Source organism: Ceratotherium simum, chromosome 17 (assembly GCF_057802395.1).
Source record: "Ceratotherium simum simum isolate JZ-2026a chromosome 17, ASM5780239v1, whole genome shotgun sequence".
In the NCBI taxonomy this organism is placed as follows: domain Eukaryota; kingdom Metazoa; phylum Chordata; class Mammalia; order Perissodactyla; family Rhinocerotidae; genus Ceratotherium; species Ceratotherium simum.
Genome location: NC_141916.1, coordinates 16,535,637 through 16,556,365, shown reverse-complemented (window position 1 = coordinate 16,556,365; position 20,729 = coordinate 16,535,637). Strand labels below are relative to the sequence as shown.

General features: G+C 55.1%; 1 protein-coding gene across 1 annotated transcript; it reads right to left on the bottom strand.

Annotated features, from left to right (window-relative positions):
* On the bottom strand, positions 1–7,747 carry KRT78 (keratin 78). The gene is made up of 9 exons (XM_004429086.3): positions 7,218–7,747; positions 6,582–6,796; positions 5,471–5,531; positions 4,901–4,996; positions 3,921–4,085; positions 3,458–3,583; positions 820–1,040; positions 512–546; positions 1–430 (listed from the first exon to the last, which is right to left on the bottom strand). Exons 1-9 carry the CDS (start codon positions 7,581–7,583, stop codon positions 174–176), a joined length of 1,542 nt encoding a protein of 513 aa, XP_004429143.1. The 5' UTR covers positions 7,584–7,747; the 3' UTR covers positions 1–173.
* Positions 7,748–20,729: the final 12,982 nt, after the last annotated feature.

Genomic DNA, 20,729 nt, shown 5'->3' with positions numbered 1-20,729 from the left:
ATTCACAAGAGCAGGCAAGCCTGACTTTATTGACTTTTGCAGAGTCCCCTGTGAGCTAGCCTGGGCTGTGGACAGTGGACACAGAACTGGCTCTGCAGGAGTGGGGGTGTTGGGGTGGGAGCAGGGCTGAGAGGGCTCAGGAAGGCGGGGATGGCAAGTGTCTGCCTGGTCACTCAGTAGGTGACAGACATCTTCAGACTTGACTCGACCGTCTTCTTCAGGATGGTGCGGGAGCTAGAGCTGGAGCTGGAGCCAGACACAGAGCCGGAACTCAAAACAGGACACTGCCCAGAGCCCCGGACGACGCTGGAGCCTCCGGTTACAACGCTGGAGCAGCTGGACCCAAAGCTGCCTTTCCCGCCTCCGAGTCCACAAGTGCCCACCAGGCCTCCACCAGCTCCTCCAGACACAGCGCTGCCTCCTCCCACAGCTGCCAAGAAAGGCACCAGGGTCACAACAGGATCCTCAGCTCCCCATGGAGACCGCTCCCCCAAAGTCCCCTGATACTCACAGATAGTGACCTGGCTGGTGCATTCCCCTGACATCCTGGGGGAGAGAGGATGAGAGAAGGAAACTCTAAGAAAGGCTGCAAAGAATGCGTCCTCAGCCATTTTTAAGCCACTTGGAGCAGCTCACCTACCCTCTCAGCAGATAAAGTCCACAGCCCCCTATTGAAAATCCCTCCCAGCAGAATGGATTACCCTCGGCGGTTCAGCATGTCAGGAAACCTCTCAGAATCCCCCTCAGCAGGGAGATACTGTGTTGGCTTCCATTCTCCTCTCCCACCTCAACCTCAGCTGCATATTCCCAGGTCCCCACCGGCTCTCCTCGCCCTCCAGCAGCCTGCGGTAGGTGGCGATCTCCACGTCCAGGGCCAGCTTTGTGCTCATCAGCTCCTGGTAGTCGCGCAGAAGCCGGGCCATGTTCTGCTTGGCTGTTCTCAGAGCAGCCTCCAGCTCGTCCAGCTTGGTCTGAGCATCCTTGAGGGCCAGCTCCCCACGCTGCTCGGCATCAGCAATGGCGGCCTGCAGGTTGGCATTCTGGGACAGATGTAGAAACGAGGGAGAAAGTCGCCGTACGCCCAACACAGCCTCCCAAAGCACCTACTGTGGCTATAACTTCAAAGCTGGGGTGGACCATAATCTCACGAGATCAGACTTTTCCATGGCCGCCCCCGGCTCCTCTCACTCTAGGGGAAAGTATTCCCTCTCCTGCTTCCTTAACTCCCATAGTGGGTTGAATAGTGTCCCCCAAAATGTCATGTCCACCTAGAACTTCAGAACGTGATCTTATTTGGAAATAGTGTCTTTGCAAATGTAGTTAAGGATCTCAAGATGATATCATATTATATTTAGGGTGAACCCTAAATTCAATGACTGGTGTTTGTAGAAAAAGATGAGAGGACGCAGAGACAGACACAGAGAGATGACGCCACGTGAAGATGGAGGCAGAGACTGGAGTGGGGCAGGGACAAGACAAGTAATGCCAAGGAATTCCCGGAGCCTCCAGAGGCTAAGAAGAGGTGGGGCAGGATTCCCCTCTAGCTCCTTCAGAGGGAGCGCGGCCCAGCGACGCCTGATTTCAGACTTCTAGCCTCCAGAACTGAGAGAACAAACCTCTGTTGTTTCAAGCCTCTAGCCTCATGGTACTTTGTTACAGCAGCCATGGAAACCAATCTGCCTCCCTTGCCTCCTCCTCAGGGATCTGCCCCTATTTCTTCCCACCCCAACCCTTAGCCCCTCACCTGAGGTTCTTTTCTCTCCCAGGGTACTTAAATCTCTTCCTATCCTGTCAGGGTCATTATTTACAAGTCTCATCTTGAGGGCCACCCCAGTCCTTGATTTCTTTAGAACAGCCCCATTTCAAGTACTTTGTCCTGTTGTCAGAGTATATCAAACCAGATACTCAATTTTTGGTTTGAAAAATACACTCTCTGTACTTACCTCTCCAATCCCATAGAAACCTCATAGAGGAAGGACAACGTCCCTGTCTAACGGACCAGCCAGTTGATTCACCCTCGTGTTTGGTTCAGGAAAGGAGGCGATGCCTAAACGCTCTCATTATTCTATCCCCGCTCAAGGGCCCTGTGGATGGCGAACATCACCTGCATTCTACAGATGAAGAAACTGAGGCTCAGAAAGGTGGTGAGTGGCAGAGCTGGGACCCTAATCCAGGACCGCTGACATCCAGTCCACCGTGTTACTGTAGCCCGCAGGGCTCTGCCCCTGGCCAGGCATGGGGAGCCCAGTTCAACATGCTTGTGCATGATGGGAAGAGTAACGGGGGGCTGTATCCCCAAGAGGGATTCTCATGGGAAAGGCACCTTGCCATGTGGGAGGACTGTGGTTCCCAGTAGTGGAGCCATAGTAACACTCTTAAGTGCCATCCACTGGGCTGTGAGGTTCCACGTGTTCACAGTCACCCGGGGGAACTTAGTCTGAAAGCAGGTTTCTGGGCCCCACCCTTAGAGACTCTGATTCCCTCAGTCTGGCAGGATGCCCAGGAATCTGCATCTTAACAGACACTGGGAATTCCAAAGCAAGGTTCCAAATGTATGGGCAAAACACTGTGGCCACAAATTGAGTTACAGGGCCTGGTCACCTTCGTCTCAGGCCCTGCATCACACTCCAAAAGAAAGCAGGAAGGGTGGCTGGAGACTGAGCTGGGCTTTGAGTGATCTGTGCTCCAAGAACTTTCCAGAAGGGCCCTGCGTGGGAGTGGACGGGCCACGTGTGACGCGAGAGTCAGGCTGAAGTGCTCAAGGAAACGGCCTGGCTCTGTGGTCTCAGCTCCCAACCCTCTATTGATTCCAAAACCCATTCTTTGGGTTTGGGGAAAGTGAGTGCAAAGACATTTGAAAACTTAAGCATTTGTAATCCTTCACACATAGAAGTGAAGTCTCAAGAGGAGCAGGAAACCCCTCCATGCCTGGGCCATCCTCTCCCTCCACCTCTGCCTACTCCCTCCCAAGCCAGGCGCCAATAGCATCACCTCTGATTCTGATCCTCGCAAAGCATCTGCCTAAGGAGGGCTCAGCCCCCCACTCTGCTGCCCATCCCGCCTGCTCCCTGAGGTCCTGGCTCTCGCCCTCCCCAACAGGGGACCAGGAAATTCAGTGCATGGCATTAGAGTCCCTGCCGGGCTTGAGGAGTAAGAGTCAAAAGAAGAGATAAGAAAAGAGAGGAATTAACCCTCTCCCCAAGGAGCCGAAAGCAAGATGTACATCTGAATGTGGAATGCAGTGTGAGCAGTGCCCCCTGGAGTTGTTCAGTGCAGAGCCCGTGCCGGCTAGAAGTCATAGGCGGAAGGCTGAACTCCGCTTAAATGGGGCTTGAGGTTCTCTCCACCCCAAATTATCCAGAGGTGCAGCCAGTTATCAAGGTTTCATGCAAACCTGGCGGTGACCTCGGCACAAAGGCAGTGAGAGGGAGGGTTTGGGGGGCTCTGGGACCCTTACCTGCTTCTTGAGGTTCTCAATCTGACTCTGCAGCCTCTGAATCTCTTGCTGCAGCTGAGAGATCTGGACTTTGGTTTCCTTCATGCTGTCCCCATGAAGCTGGGCAGATGCCTGAAGTTCCTGGTACTGAGGGGGGACAGAGGTGACACCATTAGTTGAGAGCACCCTTTGACCCCAAGACCATGTCCCCGGTTCTCTGCCTCCTGACACCCTCATCTGGAATGAGGGTGAAATGCTGAGACCAGGACATGGTGAGGTGCTCCTGCAGAAGTCCTGGCTCATCCCCACAGTTTTCCTGCAGTGCCTCCCTCCTGGAGAGGGGAGACGGTCGTGCCCACGCAGCCCTGGAGCTTCCGGGAGGTCATCAGTACTGCCCCGACGGGACCGAGGTGGATGACCACCTGGGGCGCGGACGTGGGGACCCAGCCTTTCCCAGCCTGGTGCTGCCCCCCGGCCCCGACACCTTGGTCTGGTACACGGCCTCGGCCTCAGCTTTGCTGGTCCGGGCGATGTCCTCGTAGCAGGCGCGGACCTTGGCGATGATGTCACTGAAGTCCAGGCAGCGGTTGTTGTCCATGGACAGCACCACGGACGTGTCGCCGGCCTGGGTCTGGAACTGGCCCAGCTCCTGCGAGCAAGCCTGGCTCAGTGTCCACTGCCCCCCGGCTCCCCGTCCCCTGGAGGCCCGGATGGGAGACAGGATGCCTGACTTCCTGCCCAGCTCCATCAGGGGGCAGCCCTCTTTCACGCTGGGTGGCACTGAGCGCCCTCTGTGGGGCTGTCTCCTGGTCTGAAAATGGGGGTTGTAGGAGGCAGTCTCCAACGACTCTTGCAGCTTTGACATTAAAGGAATGTGCCCTATAAGGCCCGAAATCACTGGCCCCATCCCTCCTCTGACCTCTCGTTGCACTCCAGCCACGGCAGCCTCCTTGCATCTCCTCAAAGACCAGCGCACCCTGGCTGGGCCCTCCCTCGACCTGGACTCCCCGATGCCCACCTGCGTGGCTAACTTCCTCACCTCCTCACCTCCTCCAAATCTTTGCTCAAATTTTGTCTTCTAAATAAAGCCCCCTGACCACCCTATTCGCAAGTGCCCCCTGCCCTCCCTCCCAATCCTCCTCTCCTTGCTCTGACTTTCCTTTTTCCATAGCGTTTATCTCCTTCCAACGTACTGTATCACTTGCTTATTAATAAGGTCTGTGGTTTTTTGTGTGTCTCCCAAGAAAGCAAGCTTCGTGATTTTTGTCTGGTTATTCACTGGTGTCACCCCAGTTCCTAGGCATTACATAGAAAATTCTCAGTAATTGTTTGTCAGATGACTGAATGACCAGGATCTAAGTCACCTTGACAAGGCTTCACCCCTGACCACTCCCACTGTAGCCAGAGGGAGCCTGGCCGCCCTGTCCCCTCCCTCACTCCCGCCTGCCCTTGGCAGATCCTCACTTCTTCATACAGACGCCTCAAGAAGCAGATGTACTCTCTCAGAGCCTCCAGCTTGCCTTTCAACTCCATCTTGCTCAGGAAAACCCCATCCACATCCTGGGGACAAGGAGACAGAAACATGTATCTCCCACTTTCTCTCTGTGGGCCCCACTCTCGCTCAGGGGTTCTGTTCACACACTGCCCAACACCCACCCCCCGCCATCTCCAGAGACCTGTTCCTTCCTCCTCCAGCCCCGCCCTGCCCTACTCTCTCTTTTGCCTGACACTGACCCACACCGCCTTCAGGAAGCCTTCCCCGATTCATCCCAACCAGTTCTGCTTCTTCCACTCCCTCCCCACCCTCTCCCACAGTGACACCCAGAGCTCATCACATGGTCCCTCAATCAGATCTTGCCCTGGGTCCCTGTGTCTAGTAGATGTCCTATTTCTCAGGGAGGGGGGTGCCTGGCAGGAAGCATGATAGCTTACCCCCCATTAGGATCTCCCACCCCCTGCCCTCCCAGCCCAGGACTGGGCTCTGCGCATCATGGGTGCTCAGGATCCAAATGGAGCAGCTGACCCTGCCCTCACCTTTTTAAGGACCACAAAGTCATTCTCGACCGTGGCGCGCTTGTGGGCCTCCTGCTCATATCTGCCAAATAAATCAGACAAACAGTGCCCAAGATGCCGACATCAGAGCCCGTGCCCCTCCTCCACGCACTACCTTCCTGGAAAGGCCACTCTTGCCTTTAGATGCTCCAAAGCAGGACATGTGACTGGTCTGCTCCTCTACCTTTCTATCAGGAAATTTTCGTCTGTCCCAGCTCTATCCCTCTCCACTCTTCCAGCCCATGTCCCCTTAATGACATAAGGCCACTTGACTTCACATTTGTAAGGCACAAACCGCTTTTCTCACTTACTAATGACCAGCTGGAGCAGGCAGATTCAGATCAGAGAGATTGTGTGACTTGCCCAAGTCAGACATGGTTAGGTGGCCAAGTAGACCTGAAACCCAGGTCTCCTGTCCCCCTCCTGGGCTTCCTCCAGGGCCACTCCACCTCACGTCCCATCCTCCCAATGGCTCTGGGAGGTCAGAAGGGCAGGTGACATTTTCCCAGTTTACAGATGTGGAAACTGAGGCTGGGAGAGGTGAAGCACCTTGCCCAAGGCCACACAGCTCCCCCTTGCTCAGTCACCAGACCCAAGGTTCCTGCTAGTCCAGGCTCTCTGCACACCGCCAGGCAAACTCGGTGGGGAGCCCAGAACCGCAGCCCGCTGTGAATCAGGCTGCGGCCTGGGGACAGTCCGGCTGAATGGATTCCCTTCCACCCCTGAGACCAGAGAACGTCTGAGTCACTTTAGCCCACAGACTGCTCAACAGGAATTTGTCAAGAAAAACTCCACTGAGGCATTGTTTTAAATAGCCCCTCCCAGCCCTGACCAGAAACAGGGGCCTCAGAGCTGGGGCTGGTTGGATTCCGGGCTCTCCAGACCTGGGCATCAGGGCTGCGGGGCCTCCTCACCTGCCGCAGGCGGGGCACTCTGATGGGCAGACAGTCAGAGGGAATGGGGATGCAGAGGGCATGAAGGGGGACCCAGTGTCATGTGTCTCTGGGAGCTTGGCATGTGGGACCCTCTGGCTGACAGCCCCGAGCTCTCCCAGACCCCACCCAGGCCCCACGGGGGACTGCGGTTTGCCTACTTGGCCTTATACTCCTCCTCCTGGTCCTGGCAGGACTTCAGCTCGGCGTCCAGGACCCCTCGCTCCCTCTGGAGCTGCTCCAGCCGCTTCCTGAGCTGGGCCAGGTAGGCCTCAAAGAAAAAGTCCAGGCCCTGCGGGCTGTCACTCACCCCCTGCTGCTGCAGCAGGTGCCACTTGGTCTCCAGGACCTTGTTCTGCTGCTCCAGGAACCGCACCTGCCGCACAAGCAGAGGGTCCCTGAGGCTCCTGGGGGGCTCCCTGGGCACTTTCTTCTGGAAAGTAAAGCCTCAGGGACCCTCCAGTCAGCCCACCTTTCCCCTGCCCCCCAACCGAGCCCAGGCAGGGGCAGCCTCATGCCCCTCCATGAGACTCTGAGCACATCAAAACAGTCAGAAGGACTAACGGGGAAGGGTCTCCCCACTGCTGGCCGCTGTTCTCTGCCTCCGAGCCCCAATCATGGAGCAGCAGGGCCTCAGCATAACCAGAGAGACTCCAGTTAGACCACAGGAGGGACTTCCTTGAGGCAGAAGTAATTAGAAAAGTGGTAGGAGCCCAGACTTCCCCTTTGCCAAGTCACTGAGAGCAGTTCCTCCAAGGGAGGCTCAGAGAGAGGGGCTCTGCTGAGTTGACCCTGACCTTGTCAATGAAGGAAGCAAACTGGTTGTTGAGGGTTCTGATCTCTTGTGTCTCCTGAGTCCGCACCACCTGGAACTGGGGGTCGATCTCAATCTTCAATGGGGTTAGCAGACTCTGGTTGATGGTCACTTCCCGGATGCCCCCTGGAGGGCACAGGAAAAGCCCAGGCCCACCACTCCCCTCCCCAAACCACGCCCCCAGCCTTCCCCCTGACCCCCAGGCCCTCCCACGAGAGCCTCCTTGGCACCCCACAAAGGAACTGAGGCTCCTGCTGCTGAAGCCGCCTCTGCCACGGCCCCCCGAGCGAGCGGAACAGGCTGAGCGAGCACTGAAGCCCCTCTGGGCCCGGCATGGGGAGAGAGACATGGCAAGGACGGCAGTCACACAGCTGCAGACAGAGGATCGTCAAAGTGTGCGAGCTCCTGCCCCGGGGCCCCGGCACGGGACTTTTATCCCCTCCCGTGCCTGGGCTGGGCCTTGGAGAGCAAGATGCTCTTGGCCTGACTGTGTCTGTCACTGGCTCTAGCTGACTTATTCCGACACACCTGGAGAATAGGCGCCTGACACATGCAGAGCCCAAGGGAGAAGGACACCAGACCCTGCCCTCGGAGCTCCCAGGCTGGCGGGAGAGATGGGCTCCTCCCGAAGACAAGGAAGCAGCCAGAGCCCTGGCCTTCAGTGCTGGGGGATGGGGAGGGATGGCCTCAGCAAAGTCACTGAGTGTCATTCAAGGAAGCCTTCCTGGAGAAGGAGATGGGGAAGAAAGAAGGGATGCTCGAGGGAAGAAGAAGGTGGAGGGGGTTCAGATGGAGCATCTGAGTGCCCTGGAGACGCTGGACAGCGGAGAAGGAAGCTTCTCAAGGGAGAGTCTACCGCCAAGAGTTGGAGAAGGAAGGCACTTTGCAGTGCTAGGAGAAGGCAGGAGGTTAATAGAGGTGTTGGCTAAAAGACACCATTGGCTAAAAGACACCCCAGGATTTCGAAATGAAACAGAAACACGGGGTGTCCAAGTCCCTCCTCTTGCCCAACCCAGCAATCAACCAGGAGGCGCCACCCCTTTTAAACCAGGCATCTCCATCCAGGACCGCAGCAGACAGGGTTTCTGAGCCCAGCCCGCATCCCTGCTAATTTCACAAACACAGCACCAGGCCCATCCACCCAGGTCAAGCGCTGCATTCGTCAGGTTACACGTCAGAGGCACTCAGGCTCTGAAATAAAACATGCATTTAGAAACGCACTCCCTTGGGAAACTGGGAGCAAGAAACAGGTTTGGGGTTTGTCTCTGCCCTAGGAGTCTGCTGAGTGGAGCAACCCAGGGTCTGTCTGGTATTCAGTAAGACTCTCGCCCAGTGCAAGCCCCTTGGTAGGCGGCATCCAGGCGATTCCACTGAAACTCCTCCACTGCTGGCGAGCAGGATTGAGCAGCTCTGATTTTTAGAAATTTCTAAAGTTTCTTTACATGGTGGGAGGGCTATTTCTCCTCCCCTCTCCCACCCTTTCCTAAAGCCTGGTGCATCGTGAAATTAAGATACTGGGGCCTTTGATAATGCAATTCAAACAAGGATCAACAGAGACTCATCATAATAAACACTCAAGAGATATGCTATGAGGAAGTCAGGCCAAGCAATGCGAACCACCCGACACTCCACCCCAGGCCAGGCAACGGGGCGAGCCAGTCTCCCCTCCCCCAAAGGATTAGGAGCCCCTTCCTCCTTCCCTCAGCTCCATCCGGCAGCACCCCTGAATGAAACTGAACGACTGATGACCTCAAGGGGAAGAAGAGGCCAGGCCTTTGGTGGGGAGAAAATGAGATCAAAGGACTGCGGGACCAGGAGAGGAAGAGAAGAGGAGAGAACAGATCCAAGCAGAGATTCGGGTGCACCAAGGAGAGGGGAGGCAGCATGGAGCAGCCCTGGAGTCTAGAAAGAGAATCTGGGAAATGGGTTGAATCCTACTGAGGACCCACCTCCAAACCCTACCCTCTGGGGGCCACTTTGCAGAGGCAAGGAGGGCCAGGTGCCTTCCTTGTGCGCTCCACAAATGTGCTGGAGAAAGACCTCCACGGACTGGGCTCTACCATCCCTCCCCCACTCCAGAATCAAGGATGGAGGGCAGAGCTCACACTTGGGATCGGGCCAAATCCACCCCCACCTCGCCACCAAACTTCCCCATATTTGTAATATGACAGAATATTAGAGCCAGAGTGAGCTTCAGGATCATCTGGTCCAATGCCTTCATCTTACACTTCAGGACTCCAAGGCCCCATAGGGTGTAGGGCGGGGTGTAGAGACTGCACCAGTGAGTAACCTAAGAGATTGCACCAGATGACCTCTGAGCCCGTCTTGACCCCTCACTCTGTGGTCTGAGGGACTCGCTCAAGGCCACCCACGAAGCTGATCAGGCTGGATCCAGGACCCCACCCCACGACTACAGCCCCATAGAGCAGCCCCTTAAACCCTCCATCATAACAACTCACAATATCTGTCTTGTCCACCACTCCACCCAGCTCAAGGTCTGACATAACTAATCAATAAGTACTTGTTTTAAGAGGTTAATTCTTATTCATGACAGTGACACCCAGGGACGTTCTTAAGGCCCCAGGTTCTCAAACGTTGCTGTAAGATATGTTTTCCCCTAGTAAAAAAAAAAATCATGCAGTGATGGAGAGAATGATGAAATGGTTTGGAGATTTGATAGATCCCTCACCGGCTGAGTGATTTGCCCCTGCACAGGAAGGGAACAAAGGCATCCCAGTTCATGCAGCAGCAAAGGTACAAATGGCTGGAATCACGGACTTCACATCAAGCCCGGCAATGAAGGCTCTGATAGGTTACGTCTAACAGGTTAGACCCCCTGCTCCGGGTTAACAGTCCTCAACCACACTCATGCTCTGCAGCGCCTGCCCACCGCGTCCCTCCCTCGGGAATGCCCCTAGCCACGAAGATTCTTGTAGCTCCCCGTGGCCCCTCTCTCACTGCCCCACCCTAAGATCCCCCCTGGCACAGCTATGGCTCCTCAGCCTCTTTCTTCCGAATTGCTCGCAAGCCTGTTCTGCTTGTGCAGTTGATTTTTTGATCCAAATGCCATTTATTCACATTTATTAATTTACTCAACAAAATATGATGGAGCCCTTACTATGTGCCAGGGCAGAGAGTTAGGAATTTAGCAAAGACCAAGGCCCAGCCTCTGCACCAAGAAAACTTAGAGTCTAGTAGAGAAACTGACACTAAACAGGTCATTAGACAAGTATTTAATTGCAATTCTCATAAGGAGAGAAAAGTATAGAGCATGGAAGAGGCCTAATGTGGTTTACCCTCTAATTTGTTCTCAATTATGCCAGGAACACTCCCACCCCAGGGCCTTTGCACTTGCTGTTCCCCCTCCCTGGAAAGCTGCTCCCCAGATCCCCACAGAGCTCACCTCCCCTGGCACCCTAAACTAAACTGCAACACTGAGGCCATCCCTCCTCAGACCCTTCCCATCCCCTGCCCTGCTTTATTTCTTTCCACTTAGCAACTGCCACTTCCTAACATGCCAGGTGTTTTCCTTCCTCCTTTTGTTTGTCAGTCTCCCTGTACCAGAACATGAGCTCCATGAGGGCAGGGCTTTGTCTCTTTCCTCATTTCTGTATCCTCTGCTCATAGAATGGAGCCTGGCAGACAGTAGGTGCTCAATAAATATTTCTTAAATGAATGAATCCCCATTCCATTTCATCGTGTTGATTTCCTTCCATCTTCCAAGCTCTGGAGATCCTTGTGACTCATAATTCTGTTCTCCAAAGCGTTAGTCACTCCCCACCCCCCAACCCAAGGTTGGGAGCAGGCATACATTTGAGAAACAAGGTCTTGTTAGTGTGCGTGTGTGTGTGTGTGTGTGTGTGTGTAATTGAGTTCCTGCTGTGGCCTGAGCACAGAGCTAAACGATACAGGAGACACAAGATGGATAAGGACCGTCCCCACTCTGACAGCATATACAGTTCCGTGGAGGATACACGTGTGAGTTCAGACTGGGGGCTAATCTGAGAGGGACCGCCCTGGGGCAAGTCAGCATGGTGGTGTACTAGTGGGGATTCCTCTTTTCACCGGGACCCAGTGGCGCGGTCTTGGAGGAAAACAAGGACAGAGCCTGTGGCACGCCACGAGAAACCCTCCCTCTGCAGTTCACATCCTCCGGGGCTATGTCCTTTGGTTCTGTGCTCAGCTGTTTGGGAATCTGCCCGGCTATACTTTCATTCGGACCCCATTTTTCCCATCTTGTCTGCAAGGACATCAGAAAATATGTCAAATCTCTCGTTGAATCCCAGATAGCCTCTGTCTGATTTACAAAACTATCCAGATAATATTGTAAGTGAGCTGCTTTACCCAACAATAAAACAATACACATGAGCTGCCTGCCAGGCCCCATTCCAAGAACATCACATGCATTAAGCATTTAATCCTAACAACCCTATGACGTAGGTACTATTATTATTACCATCTTACAGAAGGGGAAACTGAGGCACAGAAAGAACAAATAATTTGCCCAAGGCTACACAGTTAGTAAGCAGCAGAGCCAGCATTTGAGCACAGGTAGTGGGGCTCCAGAGTCTCGGCACCCAACCGCCACACTGTGCTCCTCTTGGAGACCCAGGAGTGTCAGGGTTGAAGGACACCCTAGCCGACTGAAGCCCAGAGAGGTGGAACGACTTGCCCAAGTTCACACAGCAGATCCAAAAGTGAGACTCATTCCTCAACCCTCATCCGTTATCAGCGTTAATTAAGCACCACCAGGTGTCAGACGCCATGTAGCCCAGGTTAACAAAGATTAATAAAAGTCCCTGCCTTCGAGGGATTTGTAATCTGGCGGGGGTGGGAAGGAGGGGCGGAAAATCGATGTGAAAACCGTAAGCGCAGTGAAGTGTCAGGGCACCACTGTAGATGTGTACAAGGCACCGTGGGGGCCATGGGGTCTTCCTGAAGCAGCAGCAGCAGGCCATCTTACTCCTGGCATGTTCAGGAGAAATGACAGTCGTCTCCTGGCGTCGAGGTGAGGCTGGGCTCCCCACATCCATTTGGGCCTTCCCGGCTTTCCCAGGGTAGTGAAGGGGTTGGTACTGTCACGTGATTTGAGGTGAACGGGACAGAAAGGGCTCCAATGTCCCGCACCTGCCTTTGGTCAGCCTCCCCTCCCCACCACGGACAGCCGATGACGGCCCCTGACCCAGGCACCAGGCAACCTTCCCTCCGTTCGGCCCTTGCAGCTGAGAAATACACACCAAATTCTATCCCAGAATATTCCGAATATCCCGAACACCAGTCATTCGCATCTCACCTCCGCCACTGTGCCATATCGTCATTGCGTAGGTATTATCATGTACTTATTTTCTTTAAATCAAATCTAAATCAATTCACTTTTTTCTTACCCTGACCCTCAGCAATAATATCCTCGAAATCATGGCTTTCGTGTGCTAGTTCTAATTTTTCTAATTTGTATTCAAATAAAACATAACTATTAAAATATAAAGCGTCCATCATGTGCCGAGGGCTTACACAGCACCCTCTAGGTGACATAGGTCGACCCCGACCCCACTGGCCGCACCAAAGCTGGAAGGCTCCAAGTCGCCCCAAAGCCGGTGAGGGCAGGGCCGGAGGGCACCCTTCAGAGGCGGCCAATTTCTCTCCCGTAATTACACCTCTCTTGGCCTGTCGGGGCAGGAGAGAGGAGGGAACAAGTTAAAGAGACTGCCCCTCACTCTGTCCCAGGCCAGGCAGAGCACACTCGCTCCAGGATTCTCTGCCCTGCACCCTCCTGCCTGCTGGGCTGGGGGCACGTGACCCCTGCCCTCCTCACTGCGCTGGCAACGAAGGATGGTGGCACCTGTCCAGAGAACGGGCTTATTAACAAGAAAGACGTGCCCCCCAGGTGAGCCAAGCTGCTGCATCCGCAGCCCCTCCATTATTCAGGTAATGAGGCCCCCATACCCACAGGAAGGGCATTCCCAAGACAGAGGCCTTGGAGAGAAAGGATTTACAAAGCTTGGCCTGGGGGTTCAGAATTTAAATGTCTGTCTCCAAGTCCCGGGTGGAGGGTGGCAGTGAGAGACAGTGCCAAACTGTCACTTTGGGATAACAAGCCTTTCACAGGTATGACATGATCGTGTTTTACAGAGCACTTTTTAAAATTCCATTGAGGACCCTCTGAATGCCATCACTGCTGAGCCTTCGAGATCCTTCATCTTCTTTAATCCTCACGACAACCCGAGAAGTGGGTATTATTGCTGTTCGCTCTACAGACACAGAAACAAAAGCATTGCCCAAGATCTCACAGATGCAAAGAAGCTAAGTCACTGAGAACCTAGATCTTCTAAGTTATCCTGTAGTCTTTTCCAGAACACCACAGCATCCTCTGAGGCTCCTTGGACAATATGTACATGGATGTGTTTTCTTATTGAACAAAGAACCAGAAGTTTCCTCTATGCGGTGGGGTCGGGGAAGAGCCCAAGGGTGGACTCACTGGGCTTCAGGGCTGGGCAGCGGTGTTCCGTTGTGTAAGAACTAGCTCTCTGCGGGATTGGGACAACACATCTTTGTTTTGTAGTGTTTGAGTTTTCCGGGGGGTAAACACTCCCGCCGTGTCTGATTTCAAGCTACCAGCGTGAGGTCACTGACTGCAGAACTGGGAAGAGATGAACATAATCAGCTGTTCAAGTTTGCACAAGCTGGCTTCAGCACGCCATTGGCAGGGAGTGAGGAAAGTGGAGGTTTCTTGCAGAGGGGAGACTGTCCCAGACTGTGGGAGCCAAGAACACACATCTGGGAGCAAACCGATAGTAACTGGGAGAGGGAAGAGGGCTGGGCTGAGAGGAAAGTGAGAAGTATTCAGACCAGAAAACCTGAGTTGAGAGTCCAGACTTGCCCATCCAGGGCTCAGCACTCAGCCACTGCCACTCTGACCCAATCAGGTTCAGCCAGTTGGGTGCCCTGCCGCTAGCAACTGCTCCTGATCTGGCAAATATTTAGGAACTACGTTACTAAGCACAGCCTCCCCATACCCCAGAGGGTGAAAGGCCCATGGGGCAACCTCTAGGGGAAAGCTGCCAGAATTCCTACCACCTGGGAAAATGAGGTCAAGGCCCCAGCAGGAGCTCCTGGACCGGGAGATGGGGCAGGAGGATTTCCCAGAGCAGCTCCCTGCCCCTCAGCCCCTCCACCAGCATCCTCCCACTGCCATCTGAAGAGCTGTGCCCTGGGGATGCGGCATAAGGTGGGGGGGGTGGTTTGACTCTTCTGCCCCCATCCCCAAGGAACTTCAGTCAGAGAGAACAGAATTTTCAAAACTGCAAGTTACAACCCAGTCGTGGGTTGTGAAATCAATTCAATGGGTCTCGATCAGAGTGCATCACAGGTAAGAGGAATATCGCACCATGAAATTGTGTCCCATATGTGAATGTCTGTGTAAGTGTGTACAGAACTGTGCTATAAAATGAATTTCTTACTAGGGATCATTGTCCCTCGTCCAAAAAAGGTTTGAGAAACCCTCTGATGGAGGAGGTGGTCCCACACCCAAACACATGCAAACCCAAGAAATAAGACCAGACTCAGAAGCAGCGTTGGCTGTCAGGACTGGGGGTGGGACATAGGGTTAGTCTGGGAAGCTCTTCCAGAAGAGAGAAGTCATGAAAGCAGGGTCAGGAAGGGAAGTGGAGAGCGAGGACCTCTCCCCATCTATCCTGAGAGTCAGAAAATTCTCCCCATATCTAATCGAACCCCTAGACCCACTGATGTGCACCCTGCCCTGCAGCCTACCCAGTCTCCAAAAGGAGGAGCCGTGGCCCCCTCCTCCACGTAACCACTGAGTCCGGACAGCAGCAGGACAGGGACCCCTGGTTGGGTCCAGGGAGGGGAAGGTCAGCTGGGCTGGGGAGAACAGAGCAGCATGCTGAGTGCAGACAAGGCAGGAGGTCCTGACGGCGGGCCTGCTGTGGGCCAGCCTGTGGGTGCCGTCCACACAGACCGGGTCAGACCAGGGGCCTGCCCTTGGAGAGTGTAGACTCTAGTTAAGAAGACCACAATAAAGCACAACTAGAGGTGACCTGACAGCAAAAATGCCCCACATGTGCATAACACCGGCCAGTTGTTGTAGACATGAGGGCAGGAGACCTTGTTTCACAGCACAAGAAACTGAGGCCCAGAGAGAGAAAGCAACCTGGCCAGGGCACACAGCAAGGATGGGACTAGAACCCACTAAGCCAGGACTCATTGCATCCTGTACCACAGAGAGCCTTGAGACTAGGACAGAGACCCACAGAAGAGCACCCCAAACCCCGCCCAGCCACCCCCACCATCCCCACAAGCTCATGAATGCCATCATCCCCCCATCACATTTCCTGGGCTCTTCTCAGGGCCAAGCACTGGCCTGGGTGCTTCAGATACAAGGAGTGATCGCCTCCAGAGAAGAAGGAGGCACCTGCCACCCTCCAGGAAAAGAGACCTGTGAGGTCTGTGACCTCCTGACCTGCTCAGACACGTATTGCGGTCAGGAAGTCCTCAGGTCTAACTTCCCTCCTTCCTGCTGCAACATCAGCCCAGCTCCTCTTGGCCCGGAGGCGCCTGCTGGCTGGCCTGGCCTGGCAGGTGGGGCAGGCGCCCATGCTGCCCAGGGCCCTCTCCGGGCTCCTGAGTCAGCCCGGCCATTGTTCCGACGACTGTGCCGGCTGAGATGACATGGGAGCCTGGGAGCTGAGCCAGCAGAGCCGTGGGCAGGGAGGGGGCAGAGAGAGGAGAGGACGGGTCAGGAAGACGATGCTTGGGGGTGGAGGGGGCAGATCCCCCCACGGCCTGGCTTCTTAAAGTCTAGACCTGTTCTTTTAAAACGTGGAGAAAGAGGAGCCTAAGCCTCTGGCACTTCCTTTCATGATACAAATAATACCAATTCATTGTTGAACAATGTAAAACAACGGGTAACAAAATACAATTAGAAAAAATAAAAACTTCCAAAATACTCCACCTAGCAGCACAACTAGAGGTGACCTGACAGCAAAAATGCCCCACATGTGCATAATACTGGTCATTCTTAACTCTTAACATTGTGGTACATACCTTCCAGACTTTTCCACAGGTAAATGTCTTTCATTATTCATTCAATCCATAACACTTTCTATGTGCCAGGGACTGTTCTAGCGCTGGGGATAAAGCAGTAAACGAAACAGATGAAAAGCCCTGCCCTTGTGGAGTTTGCCTTGCACGATTACGTAGACGTGCGTGTGTATGTGCAGATCCCTGTGTCTAGGATGGCACTATATTCCACCGTAGTGGAAGCACCATGTATTCACATAAATATGTATTTCCCGGACGTGGGCCCACATTACCCATATGAATTGGTAGCCGGTTTCCCCCCATCTGTGTCAATAAACACACCCTTAGATCACAGCCAATGGCTCAGAGCATCCCCTGCACGGATGCTCATGGCTTTTCACCAAGTTCACCATCTGATTTCTTTCCCAGGAGAGACATGAAGCTTGCTCTGGAAGCCCCGCCTTACGTGCGCACACACACGCACGCACGCATGCACACACTGTAGCCCGTGGGAGCCAGCCAGCGGCTTGCTGGGCAGCGCAGTTTGACCCAGTCCTGGTCCCAGATCCCTCCCCGGGATTTTCCAGGGCACAGAGTCATTCCCGGCATTCCCTTCCAGGCGGGCGCAGGAGCCCGGCATCTCCCACTCTTGACTCCCCCTGTAGGCGGCCGGGGCTCTTGCAACTGGAACGGGGCCTGGGAGCCGGCAGGTGCCGGCCTGCAGTATCTGTGGAACAGAAGCAGGGGCTAATCATGGGCTCCTGAACTCCCTTCTCTGCCACTGCCTCCCTGGTGCCTGATGGGAGTATAAGGCCAGAGGCCCCAAACAGCCCCCAAATGGGGACCTAAAGCACTGATGGTTCCTGGGAGTTCCTCTAGACTTGGAGAAGTCCCAGCCGGCCCTGGGATCCTGGAGGTGCCTTGGGCAGAGCACAAGAGTGAGGCTGAGGATCAGGAGAGGGGGCCTGTGGGCGGTGGTCAAGAGCAGGACTGCCTGAGTTTGGATGCTGTCTCCACTACTATCTAGCTCTGTGGCCTCAGACAGGTGACTTAGCCTCTCTGTACCTCTGCATTCAAGACTATAGTAAGGGGATACTACCTCCTGTTTCATTTGGTTGCTACGTATGTCAAACAAGATGATACACGTCGAGTGCTCAGAACAGCTTAGCGCAGGGCTTAGCAAAGCTCTCAGCTTTGATTAGTATTCTTCTCTTCCGAGACCCCCTCACCAACAGGCCTGGCTACTCCAGGCTGACTTTCCTGGGCTCCTTGTGCTCTCACTGTCACCTGAAGACAGCCGTCCCTCTGACCTCCTGGGGCAAAAGAGACAGTAGGGACACGTGTGTGAATACATGTGGGGCGCGTACTGTAGGGAGCTTGAGACGAATATGGGGGAACGGGTGTGAATGATCATGCAAGACCACATACGTGTGTACAAGTAAAAGTGTAGGGACTGGGAAGTATGGTTTGTGTGAATGTGTAAGCTAGCTGTGTATGTGTAAGGGTGGGAGGATGAACACATGGCTTCTGTGAATGTGCATCGTAGACACTTGTGTACATCAGTGTGCAAGGGTGTGTGGGTGCGAGAGAGAGGGTGCAGGGGTGCGAATGTGTTGTGGGGCTGTGTGTGAATGTCCAAGTTCCCCAGCCCATCCCGGGCACTCATCTCTTGGAGAGAGGCCTTCATCAGAGACAAAAATCCCCCATGCCGAGGGGGCAGTGCCCTGACTTGACGTGGAACAGCCTGGATGTTTTTCTCTCTTCAAAGCTTTTGAGGTTCCCAGAGAAAAGCTGCTAGCTCAACAGAGCCCAGCCTTAAACCCGCCCCACTGATTGAAACTCGGGAGGAAACCAGTGGCAGCCGTCCAGCCCTGCACCCCAACACCCGCCTGGACTGCTCAGGGCGGCAGGACCCACCCCTCGCCCCCGACACCCTCTCCCCGCTCTCCCCAGCCCCTCGAGGGTGAGGGCACCCGGGGCAGCTCCCAGCCCCTGATGGGAAAGCTTAAGCCCCCTGCAGGATCTGAGAGCACCTGTCTACCTGCCCGGGCAGGCCCGACCTGGGGCAGCTGGTAGCTCCTTGTCAGCAGGGAACCGGGGCCTGGTCGGGGGCGCAGCTTCAGAGCCCACGATCGACCCCCTCCCAGGAGGCAGACATCCCCCCACCCCCCTCCACACCCTGCACACCCTGCCTCTCCTAAGAAGGCAAAATCACCATAGAAGACTGGGTAGGGAGGGTGTCTCAGAGAGAAGGGCCACTCAGAGGCACCGGCTGGCCATCAAGAGGGGTCCTTCCTTCCTCTTAGGGGCCCCAGAGAAGACGTCTCCTCTAGGAAGTTGTCTCAGTTGTTAATACTATTATATGTATTCAGAATAATTGTCACTTACTACACAACTACGACATGCCAGGTGCTTTACATATTGTACCTCTAATTAACCCCATTTTACAGATGGGGAAACTGAGGCTCAGTCAGGTGAAATAACTTGTCCTAGATCACACGACTGGTGGTGGCAGAGCCAAGATTTGAACCCAGGTCTGTCTGTAAAGCCTGGGCCCTTTCTCAGGTCTGTGCCTGCATCTACCTGTCTGTTCTCAGGAGGCGTCGGCGCCTCTGTTCTTCCCCTCCACCAGGGTACAGGGGCTCCAAAGAAAGAGACGTGCCCAGACCAGACGGAACAACGAGGGGCCAGAGGGCTGGGGCAGTCGGCAAGGACTTCCAGAGGAGGGGAGCGTGGAGGGGCCTCAGGACATAAGGGGGAGAGATTGTTGTGTGGAGGAAAGACCGGATGGGGGGACCCAGGCCTCTGTGACACCTGGGCAGGGCAGGTGGACACACGCAGCAGTGCAGAAAGTGGGGAGCTGAGATAGTAGAGTTGAGGCCTGGGGGCCAAGCCCCCAAAATATCTGTCCCCCTGTGCCATCACTACCCCAAGGAGATGTGCCATCTGCCCCATAGCCCCTGCTGGAGACCGGTGCCGGCACCGAGCACCTCCAGACTCTGGAATGTGCCAGGGCTTCATTCCTAGGGATGCCTCATTCCCAGCAACAGGGAGGGGCACTCAAGCCCCCAGTCCTGTCAGGGAGAGAAACCCAACGAGGGGCAGGCCCGGTGAGGGGCACACCTAGCAGACGATTCAGGAGGGAGGAGATGGGCAGGGGCCAGGGAGGGAGTGGAAGGTGGGAGAGAGAGCCGGGCAGCGTGAACAGAGGAGAACGTGGTGGGAGAAATTGGGATTAAGGGTGCCATGGGGGGAGGCGAAGGGCAGGGCTGGGACAGAGCACTTGAGGGAGCAGGCAGGGCAAACCTCACCCGGCCCCACCCTGACCCCCTCCCAGCTTCCCAGGCCCAGCCAGGTGCCAGGGAGAACAGGGGTCAGAAACCCAGGGCAAGCAGAGCTTCAGTTCCACAGGCCCCCTCTCTCTGGGACTCTACTCCCTACTACTTGCAAGGAACAAGTGTCACCCATGGCCCCCCAGGCTTCAGGAAGGCCTTTTGCAAGAGGGAGCTACAGACACTGCATCAAAACCTTCTTTAAAAGTTCCTTGGAAAGCCTGGCCCACCACCAGGGTAACGGGCAAGTGCGGCAGCAGGGGCCTGAAGTCAGACCCACACCACTGAGGAAAGGACAGCAAACGGGCAGTGGGGCTGGGTCCAGGGGACCCGGGCCAGGCAGGGAGGCGGCCCCACAGAGGCAGGGGTGCTCAAGATGACTTCCTCAGAGTCCTCTCCCACGCCTGACCCCCAGGAGTGTTTTTGGGCCACAGGGAAGCCAAGAGCCGCTGTTCTTAGGGGCTCTCGGAGGACCCCGCTCTCCAGAGGCCGGGGTGGGGGTTCTGTTACGCTCCACTCAAGTCCACACCCCTTCCTGCAGCCCCACCACAGGAGGGATCTGGTTTTACTTTTGGAAGAATTTAGGGAAGAGAGAGGCTTGTGAAGAAGCAGGGAGATTTGTGGCCCACCTGGCGATTTGTGAGGGGAAGAGGGAGAGATTGGGAAATGTTGTCCCAACCCCCTGGAGCCGTGTGTAAATGAGAATCGTGTCCCTGCCAGTGGGTTATGGTGACAATTAAGTGAGGTGTCTGAAGCAGTTAGCACGTGCCTGGCAGTTAGTTACTCGGAGGAAGGAAGCCACAGAGATGAGATCCTGACAGCCTTAGACAGCTCCCCAGAGCTACCAAGAGGGGCTTGGGCCCTCACACCCTCTGGCTCTGACCCTGCGGCTAGCCAGGCTCATTCGCATGTGCTCTGTCTGGCCACTGGCACTTGTCACTCCTGTTACTTCAGAGCCTCTGGGCCCCACGCCGTCTCTGTCCCTTCCTCGTGGCCTTTCCTAGACCCCTGAGGGCTGGAGGACCCAGAGGGAGAGGAGAGCCGGAGTTGGGGGAAGGGGGTCTGAGATGGGACCCTGCCTCTGAGGAGGGCCTGCACGGCAGCCGCCAGCAGGAAGCCTGGCTTAG

Coding starts and splice junctions, on each gene's coding strand:
- KRT78 (XM_004429086.3), bottom strand. CDS start 7,583: ATGTCTCTCTCCCCATGCCGGGCCCAGAGGGGCTTCAGTGCTCGCTCA. Junction 6,797..7,217: donor TTGCTTCCTTCATTGACAAG/GTCAGGGTCAAC, acceptor CTTGTGCGGCAG/GTGCGGTTCCTGGAGCAGCA. Junction 5,532..6,581: donor GAGGAGGAGTATAAGGCCAA/GTAGGCAAACCG, acceptor TTTATTTGGCAG/ATATGAGCAGGAGGCCCACA.